Consider the following 10,592-nt stretch of genomic DNA (forward strand, 5'->3'; position numbering starts at 1 on the left):
CAAGCAGTGCCTCGAGTTGTTGAGATGTTTTACTTTAAAACGTATGCTTGAATTGGAGAACTATCGAAAGGAAAACATCTTAGCCAATTTTAATGAATCAGTAAGAAATTCAGCCTCGTCTGAACGATACGAGACCCTCTTTGGTAAAGATTTCGCGGCAAACATCCTAACAAACTATTTAACGAAGAAAGTTTTGGTAGTGATAAACAATGCTATAATCGACTAAAGGATATTATGTAATATAATACTTTTCTTTCTAGATTGAAGCAAAAAAAAGAAATTCATCCTTCGCAAGGATTTCAGGAAATCGGGGTCAAGTTTATAAAAAACGCTACAATTAAAATTGTATTGCAATGTAAATTGAATAAACCAATTAAAACATATTGACAGCGAACGCAAACTTACAAACATATTGTCCTATATTTCTGTTCCTGCACACGAACACAATAGCCCATTTAGAAAAATTACATACAGAAAAACCAACACAATGAGGTGGGCCCGCCGATGAGCTAATCTTCCTCGCGTCAAGAATGGTATCTCCACCTTGGTGTGTTGGTTTCTGTGTGTGCAATTATCGAAGTGATCAATTCGTTCAAACAAAGTATCTGCCATCTGGTTTCCACTTTTGCAGTGACTAGTTATTGTATATTTTTAAGTCTACGCGCAAATGCAAACTCAGCTACCTGACGTTGGTTGTGGGGCTATAAGGGACTGGAACCGCGATCAGTACCTTTCCACCTATATGAAATATATGCGTGATAATGTTTATGAATTGAACACTTTTAAAACCTTTAAATTGAATAATAACATGCCTAATCATAAAGGTAAAGGGTCACAGCTATAAAAAAATTACTTTCCTAACACGTTTATCTAGCGAACCCAGCCTTGATAAATACAACCGAACTACTTCTAAAACTTTCTTCCACTGTTAAGAAATTCGGTAATGAATTGTGACTATACATGCGTCATATTCTAGAAAAAACATTTTAAGCCATGTTTGGAACCGTACTTTCTTTTGGGAGATTTAAGATGGGCAACCTATGAGTTTAGTCAAGAATCTGGATACGCTTTTCTCCAAATATACAAGACTAAATTTACATTGAAAACAAGCCACGTAAAACGTTTTTACGTATTAGCTAGGTGTGGTTGAGGCGGGAAGGGTGTGTTAGTTTCGTATGTGCGAATGTAGTACAGTATTCATGTTTTCTAACTCGCTAACTTAATATTCGAGACGGCCCAACGTTTGGTGTACATTAAGTTCTAACCATATCTAGATAAAAAGGTCTTTTCGCCTATCCAGCCTACACAGACAATCCACAAACATACACACTCACAGATCATAATCAACGTAGATAAAAACCTATAACAAATACACATTGAAGGGTCAGGAGATATTTTCAACGACAACTATAAATAAATAGCAGCAACGCAGCCTTTACACATAGTGCCCTTTCCGTATGAAAATGAGTCTCTCATTCTAGCTACCTTGCCCGTATTCTCCATCCTCCTTCGCTAACCCTAAAAACCGGAGTAAGGAGAAAATATTTTAATCCGTTTCGATACGGCCGTCCGTCAAATGAACCCTAAAATTTATCCTCGCCGCAATCTAAGCGGGTGAATACTTTGACGATGCCGATCTTCTTTCTTTCCCAATATTTTGAAGAGCCTAAAGAGGATCTTTTCTTAACTATAGGTCCAGACAAACTTGTTTTACGTGCATCCGAAGTCGGAAAATTGCCTTTAACTCATGCCATAGCGCTAATGTATTTCCTCTCTGATTAATCACGTCATAAAGCCTGACTAATCGCATCCTTCCCGAGGACCCTTATGGTCATTGAAACCCTTGATTTAAAAAAAACTTAGTTTTAATTTTAATTTACTTACTTTTCATAAAAAGTGAAAACCACATTTCAAATATAACATTAAGCTAAGACGACAATCTTTATAATAATAATTTAATAAAACATTTGTGGATATACAAACCATCAAATCTTAATAAACATGTAATAAAATGTATGGACAACATATGTAAGATATCAACTAATTCGAACCATAAAAAACCCCATGATATTGCATATGGAAAAAAAAGGTTCTGAGAAAACCCATATGGGGGAAAAACCATTAATACAATTAAACTTTTAACAATGTTACATCTATTCTACCAGTTTAAACGATAAATGTTTCCCGGATAGTGTCCGATAGAGACGTGTGTTCTTGGAAATATAAATTAGCTTTTAACTCAAACTATTACATAATGAAATTAGGTCTGTAGTCCTAAAAATTACAAAGAATAACATTTCAGTCCCACTCCATGCAAAATATTTGAATCTTGGCGACAAGTTGTGCTCTGATCGTTAGCGGCTCATAAAAGTTGAACTTCCTCTTGCAAATGCGAACTGCCAGACTGTTCTGTAGTTCGCCTTCGTTTGGCCCTAGTTTCTGTTTCCGTAACATTGAACGTGCTTAGCATATTAATTCGTCCGTAAACCTGAAACATTACTGACAGTCATTTTAATGATGTGCATTATACCCAGTTGACCCATTTTAAAATTGGTTTTACGTAATACCCTTTAACAGTTTAAACGTGTTTTTATGACGTGGTTTTGCACTTCACTATAGACTGCTCTGCAGTTCGCCTTCATATGACCCCATTTGCTGTTCTAATATCATTTAAAATGTCTGGCATCTTTATTTGTCGGGTTGTTTCTTTTGTCCATTCCTAAGATCATTTTAATGTGCGTTAGACAAAACTTTTTAATGGTTTGTTTGACTTTTAATTAGCGTAGAGATTAGGGTGTAAAAGTTTTATGTATATAAGTCTATAATTTATAAAATACTGCATTAAATCGCTTAAATGATTTTTTTACACTTAACTGTACCTCGTTTTGAATATTTCTAAGATAAACTTTCTTGAGAAATCTCCATTAGAGACTTAACGTGCTGGAAGAAAAACAAGAACAATTATACTTATGTTAGTTACACCAAAATTAAGAACCTTATCCATAATGGTTACACTTTTATCAATCTTCATTTGGTCATGCCAAATTTAACAAACTCATCTACGCTGTTCACCATCCTAACCCTCTCTAGGGTATATTCCACGTCACGACCACAAATTTCAAATGCCTGGAACAAATATAATCTATTAGATAGTTAATTTTGGATTTGCAAATACACACATGACACCATTACGACGAAAATGAAGTTGTGAGAACCGTTAGGTTAGACTTGTCATTTCTATCTATCGCCCTTTGGGGGCAATTCTTTAAACTTTATAAACGAGTTATCACAAGTGATAACTATCGTCTAAAAGGTTGATGTCAAGCTCGTGCGTTCTATGAGAGCGCGATATCTAAATAGGCTATTTCTTCCATGTCTCTATCAACTCTAATGACTTGGTATAGGAAACACGGAGAAAGACTTACGTCATTTACACTTTTGTATAATAATTTTGAAATATGCTATAAATAAAATCCAATTAAATGTGTAAGGAAAAGTAATGTTTCAGATTTTTAGAAAATATACCGTTTTGGATTTGCCAATTATAAAGATAACGATGAGAAATACTATCAGCACGATTGAAGTTTTGTCTGTCTATTAGGTACATGTCACAAAAGGAAGTAGAATGTAATTCTAATCATGGCGGTCAGGAATTGCTTGATTTTACATTGACTAACGTACCTAATCCGGAGTAACGGTTATGACATGGTGATAGAAAAGTGAACTGAATTATTACATTTGATATAATGCAATTGAATATCTTTTAGAAATGAAACGCTTACCGTATTTCCACCATACTGAACAGTTCCGAATCAACTATCCGTCAAGTAGAGAGACAATTGCTCTTATCGTTTTTCCAAGCCACGCATATAGTTGGATACAGGCACACCCAAGTTAAAGGTGTTTTTTTTTGCAAGACATGTATATAGTTGAATGCAAGCACACCCAAGTTAAAATTGATTTTTTACAAGCCATGTATATAGTTGAATACAGGCACACCCAAGTTTAAGATGTTTTTTTGCAAGCCATGTATATAGTTGGATACAGGCACACCCAAGTTTAAGAGGTTTTTTGCAAGCCAGGTATATAGTTGGACACAGGCACTCCAAAGTTTAAGATGTTTTTTTTTGCAAGCCATGTATATAGTTGGATACAGGCACACCCAAGTTAAAGGGGGTTTTGCAAACCATTTAGCAAATTGGCTAAAGGACAACCCAAGTTAAAGTTGTCTGGGTTTACCTAGAAAAGTACACAAATCCACCCTCTCCACCCACTTGTATACATTAAATTGTTCCATTGTTTAATTGATAGAAAAATATTTTTAAAAACACGTTTGATTGTTAAAGCTAGGCTTTTCTTACAAAACAGATTGCTTTGTGATAAGAATAATACGATTCCCTATAAGATGCTTCATATCGCTCTCGAAATGCTTTGTTTCCAAAGGCCAAATCTAGTTGGCAATGATAATCTGTTGAATATTTTTCCTCCAGACCAGGTAGTAAACACATATCAAATGATTCAAAAAAGCTTGTCAGTGCCGTCTTGCACTTTAAAAAATTTATATTAAAATCTCCAACCGCTACTGTGGGAACTTTACTGTCATATCTTTCATCAAACAAGGGGTTAAAATCTTCAAAAACAGAACGGAGACTTGCTCCGGGAGATTTGTATAACAGTACCAGTGATACAAGTTCATTTTCTATGTAAGCATTGAGCCAGCAACGTTCTATGTGTGAATTTCTAAAAGGAATATCGCTGCGTAAAACTCTGCATTGTATAAATTGAACCGAATTTTCAGGCGCATCTTTTAAATATATAGATGATCCAAACGCCACTCTACGAGCAGTTCTGGGTAGAAGAGTACCACCTATTTCCGTAAAGGACGGTACAGAAAAATTATCAGTTTCTTTTTTCCATGTTTCAACAAAGCATAATAATTGGCTATTTAAAATTACATTATCCGCAAGAACGTCTTGTAAGTGTGCGTTCAAGGACTGCACATTGTGAACATAAATGCATAAAGCGTTTTGTAAGAAAGGGAAACTAATAGATTTACATTCACGCAGCCTTTGGAGTTCTAAGTCAACAATATTATTCTTAGGCGCATTTGGAACTTGAAATTTACCATCAATATATAAACCAGAAGCGGTCTTTGCTCTACTACATGCCACATATAAATGCGCTCTTTCTAATTTCCTTGTAGCCTTACAATGCACGACTATCGATGAGTACGTATCACCCTGACTTTTATGTATCGTAATCGCCTCAGAAATAACCAAAGGAAATTGTTTCCTCGAAACTGAAACATTGTTTTGTTTCCATTTTCTATTAAATGCCTTAATGACCTTTTCAACAGGCGTCCAAGAAACATTAAAACTATTATTCACATATAAACCATGACACTTTTGTCTCAATCTTTTCCCAACTTTGGGATCGTCAAACTCAATCCAAACCCTGAACGGGATTTTCTCCCCGAGCCTATTAGTACCATACTCTATCTTTCTTAACCAACCGGTCGCACCGTTAGTTAATCCGTCAGAAGTGTCAACATTATTGGTCATCATATACCTTGCACCACACGCAAGAGTCAATTCTTTGGGTAGACCATACGTATCAGACGTTGCTAAGGTTCCAATTTGGGACAGAATGTTTTTTTTAACTTCACTAGTAAGGTCACCATTTACAACATCCACTGAAACTGAAACAGCCTTTTCCGTATTCATGTTTAAAAGCTTAACTTGATTGAATTGGTTTACTTCCGCATTAGTGGCGAAAAGGTGTATCGCCTCTTTCGGGGGTACACGCTCAGTGTTTACTTCCAAACTACTAAAAAAGTCAATATCGTTCTGAGTCATATTTCCCACAGCCATTCTATTCAAAGCTTCTGCAAATATTTTGTCATCTTTTTGTCTCATTATTTCCTCAAGTTCAGCAAATTCAAATTGCTCCCATATTGGGTTACCAATCAACGATGCGTACGGATTATCTGTCTCACTTTGAGGTTGAAACGCGAAATAATCGCGGACTGGCCTCAACTGGTTAAAGTCTCCAACTAATAGAACAGACACACCACCAAAATAATCAGGGCAACCCATAATCTCTTGTAATCTAGAGTTTACTCGATTAAAAACTTTCGATCCAACCATGGAAATTTCGTCAATTATTACTAATTTTACTTTGCCGTATAGTAGCCTACATTTATGAAGAGTTTCACTTTCCAACCTCGATATATTTCCAGCAAATTGGCTAACGGGTAAACTAAACGTACTGTGCAAAGTTGCCCCACATATATTAAAGGCAGCCTTGCCCGTAGGTGCGCAACGGATAACTTTGGCTTCCGATGGATTACTCCCAGGTTGTTTGTTGTAAAACCTTGACACAGATTCAAATATAGCACTAATCAAAAGGCTTTTTCCAACACCAGCGCCTCCTGTAACAAAGAGGCGCAACGGGGTTTCTTTGCTTTTAACATGATACAGAACATGGTAATATATCTCTCTTTGTTTTGAATTCAGTTTTCTAAGAAGTGCATTGTACTCTGAATCATTAACTAACGTTATTGAAGGGGCAACAGTATTTCCAGCATTACCATCCACAATATCTCTATTGATATTTCCTACAGAATCTTGAACCGTATTAATTAAAAAATCCGAATCATCCATAGCTAGAGACCTATCAATTTCATTTCTATGTTCTAATTCGGGCTGCATATTAGTAATATCCACTTCAATTTCCCCATTTTCAAAATCTGCTACGGCCTGATCAACGGCCTCTTCGTCAATTTCGTTATGAAATTCTTTCCTAACTTGATTAATAGTTTCGAGACAAAGCTCATATTCCGATTTAATATTCTTCTTCAAAATATCATTAATTTCATCGCGCCAGGGCTTAAACAACATTATTTGTTCACGATAAAAGTTTTCGGGATCTTTTTCCAAATTGAATCTTCTGTACCGTATAATTTTAGAATGGCCACGTTTCCTGATAAACCCTGAGCTATCTTTAAGTTTCAGCCACTTACCACAAGATTCAATTTCATTACTCTCTCCCTCATCAACGTGATTGAGGGTGGCTTTAGTCACTCTACGGGATTTGGAAAATTCGTACCAGGCACCAAATTGAGCTAAGGTTATTGCCTCTAGTTCCTCTGGCCTTTGGGCATAATGTTCTAGAATCCCAGAGGCAAAAATATCCGTACTGTCATCTGGTAATTCCTCAAGCTCAACTCTACTCTTAATAATGTGTACACGATTTTCAGGGGCATTGGTGTTTATAAAAATGCAGGCGCGACTACACCGGGAGACAGGAATTTGTAAACCACTGTAAGCCGCTTCCTGCGCGCTTACCTCGTGGGCATTCAAGAACTGATTTGCTATTAGTTTTAACTTCTGTTTTACTGTGCATTTATCATTTTTCGCTTGTTTAGAAGCTTCGCGCAGAAGCAATGACATTCCACGTTGAGACTTCCCTATATATGACACAATATACATAACTAGCGCGTAAGCATCTAGAACGAATTGGATGTCCATATTCGCTTGCCAAAGACGCAAAGCGCAGGAATTGTACGGATTAACTCTAGTATCTTTGGGGTGTCTTTTCAATAAAACTGTTTTCCTTTTTAGATCATAAGTAACGGCATTAATGTATTCCTCTTCCGTCATACGTAACTTAGCCAACAACTCCTCAAAACTATCTACCCACATTTCTTTTTCCTTTGACTGCAAAATCTCATACAATTTTTTAGACATTTTCTTACTTTCGTGTTCCTCCTCAACGCTACCAAGCTTTCTTAAATTGGGATCATAAATTATGGTTCTGGGCATAGGTGGAAAAGGAATTCCAAAACGACAAACAGAAATATTATTAACCTTCTTTCTACAAGTCGTTGTGTGTTTGTGAACTTGTAAACGTGTTAACAAGTCTAAATGTTCGTCATTGTGCTCACCAGCACAAGAAATAACTTTATCAACAAACTCCTCAACTTCCTTGACATTTGAAAAATCATCCTTAAGTTTTGGAGCATCTTTTATCCAAATTAAGCCATGTTGGTGGGGCGAGCCCCTTTTCTGTATTTCAACTCTAAAATAATAATCTTCTATAACACCAAGAGGACCTAATTTATTCAGAGCCTTTAGAAGAGCCCGAAAACGGTGGTCAAAATATCTTGCGCAAGTAACAGGATCATCCTGAATCAGTTTCGCCCTTTCAGAAAAATTTAAATTATTAATATCATCGTTCGATAAACGGTCCTGCCCAGAGGTTACTCTTAAAATATTTAAAAGCTCCGGCCATTTACTTTCCGCAGCAGAAAACGTTATGAAAAAGGTTGCAGAACCCAGCTGTCTGATCATACCCATCAACTCTTTCTGCCTGTGTTGCCAATAGGAAGGAGAGCTCTGTATTCTTTCTAAAACTCTAAAACCATCATCTTGCTTAATTAATGCATCAAGAGAATCTGCAGAGGCTAACAGCCCAGCAGTATAATTCAAGCCATCTGCTCTTCTAGTTTTTCTCATGCAAACTTGTATAGCTTGACTAACTTTCAAAGTTTCCAATTTGACAAAAGAGTAAAACAATTTAGAGGGATTCTTGGCACAGCGCCTATCGGTATTACGAAGCTCCCATTTAAAAATATCACCAAAACTCCCCTTAACCTTTAGGTTTCTTTTTTGACCTACGTAAATGCTAGGGAATGACAATTCTTCCGCATCCTCGTCAAAGAGTAAAGACATTGGGGTTTGACCTTCACCAGGAGCAAACTTAATATGCATTGTATTAGTTGGTAAGAAATCTTTTAAGGAAACTAATAATGTGTCTTGATTCCCAACTGGTAACGAACTACTTTCGTTGGGTTCAATCCACATATCATCGCTGTCATTACCTGTGTTTAGTGGCACTAGTGGATTATCTCTTGAAATATTATCTTCATTAACCTGACGGTCATTTTCATCAACAATAAAATCAAGTTCTTCAGGAATTGGATCTAATATATCACTCTTAATTGTAATTCCATGTTTAACATACAAAGGGGTATTCACAAGAACATTAAGGGCTTCTAGAATTACTTTCGGTCTAACAGTTTCATACAAAAACGGTGTGTTATACTTTATTCTTCTCATGAACTCAATTTGAATTGTATCCGTGTCTCGAGGTAACCTAGGTAAAACTGACACAGTGGACTCTACATTAATAGGAACGTTGACCACATTTCCTTTAATTCCCCTTTGTTGGTCACATCCTAGCCTTCTTATTTGCATGAAAGGTATTCGTGGTGATATCATTCTTTCTTCTAAATTACTAATGTTAGCTAATTCCGTAGGAATTTCAGGAAACCGAAATCCATTTTCCCTTGCAAATTTTGGAATTTGGTTTCTCTTAACAGCTTTATTGCAAGTACTACACAAAAATATTTCATCATCCAACTCCCGTCGTTCAATACCAGGGACTGACAGAAAATCTATGGACTTAACTATGGTGCCAGATGACTTAAAAAAAAGATTTGAACATCCTTCACACGGCCAGGTTGGACCTTCTTTTATGCTATCAAAATATGTCTGCTCTATAAACAAAGGATTTGCTCGCCTATCTGCCGCAGAAAATCTATTTCTTGAACGTTCAGAAGTCCTAAAACCTATATCTTCACGCCTGGCAACCATACCGGTCTGGTTTCTATGACGTTCATTTTGTCTGTATTCTGGATTTTGGCGTTGAGCAGTCATGCCTATCTGGTTACTAGCTCGTTCAGCTTCCCTATACTCTGGGTCTTGTCGCTTAGCTGACTTATATAACTAACTGGTTACTAGCTTGTTCAGCTTCCCTATGCTCTGGCTCTTGGCGCTTAGCTGACTTATATAACTGGTTACTAGCTCGTTCACCTTCCCTATACTCTGGGTTTTGGCGTTTATCAACCATACCTATCTGGTTTCTAGCTCGTTCATTATCTCTGTAATCTGGATTTTGGCGTTTAGCAGCCATACCCGTTTGGTTTCTGGCTCGTTCAGCTTCCCTATACTCTGGGCCTTGGCGCTTAGCTGACTTATATAACTGGTTACTAGCTCGTTCACCTTCCCTATACTCTGGGTCTTGTCGCTTAGCTGACTTATATAACTGGTTACTAGCTCGTTCAGCTTCCCTATACTCTGGGTCTTGGCGCTTAGCTGACTTATATAACTGGTTACTAGCTCGTTCACCTTCCCTATACTCTGGGTTTTGGCGTTTATCAGCCATACCTATCTGGTTTCTACCTCGCTCATTATCTCTGTATTCTGGATTTTGGCGTTTAGCAGCCATACCCGTTTGGCTTCTGGCTCGTTCACCTTCCCTATACGATGGATCTTGGCGTTGAGCTGCCTTATATAACTGGTTTCTGACACGTTCTTTTTCCTTGTACTCTGGATCTTGGCGTTCACTAGCCTTACTTAACTGGTTCTTAACACGTTCGCTAGCTTGGTACCATTCATCAAGCCTTTTTACCTTGTTGGAAAATATACCACCCTGATTTTCAATTTCACGATTTGAATCATTGCCACTGTTACTATATTCTTTGTTTTGTCTAAAAATTCTTAACCTCTCTAACGGATACACATTACCAT

The 10,592-nt window shown here is 37.0% G+C and overlaps 1 protein-coding gene across 1 annotated transcript; it reads right to left on the reverse strand.

Moving 5' to 3' along the window:
- Positions 1–2,362: 2,362 nt before the first annotated feature.
- Positions 2,363–9,719, reverse strand: LOC149611138 (uncharacterized). Its single transcript, XM_089858458.1, has 6 exons — positions 8,297–9,719; positions 7,757–8,095; positions 6,538–7,468; positions 5,980–6,372; positions 4,362–5,826; positions 2,363–2,488 (listed from the first exon to the last, which is right to left on the reverse strand). Exons 1-6 carry the CDS (start codon positions 9,717–9,719, stop codon positions 2,363–2,365), a joined length of 4,677 nt encoding a protein of 1,558 aa, XP_089714584.1.
- Between the last annotated feature and the right edge of the window lie 873 nt (positions 9,720–10,592).

This window comes from Phalangium opilio, unplaced genomic scaffold (genome assembly GCF_054372755.1).
Source record: "Phalangium opilio isolate 3A_F unplaced genomic scaffold, DU_Popi_V2 ptg000246l_1, whole genome shotgun sequence".
Lineage (NCBI taxonomy): Eukaryota > Metazoa > Arthropoda > Arachnida > Opiliones > Phalangiidae > Phalangium > Phalangium opilio.

Bases quoted from the DNA above. Each gene is read 5' to 3' on its own strand.
- LOC149611138 (XM_089858458.1), bottom strand. From the start codon at position 9,719: ATGACTGCTCAACGCCAAAATCCAGAATACAGACAAAATGAACGTCAT. The intron at 7,469-7,756 runs GTAAGAAAATGT...TGTCATATATAG, and splicing joins CGTTGAGGAGGAACACGAAA to GGAAGTCTCAACGTGGAATG. The intron at 2,489-4,361 runs GTAAGAAAAGCC...GTAATGTTTCAG, and splicing joins ATCACAAAGCAATCTGTTTT to GTTTACGGACGAATTAATAT.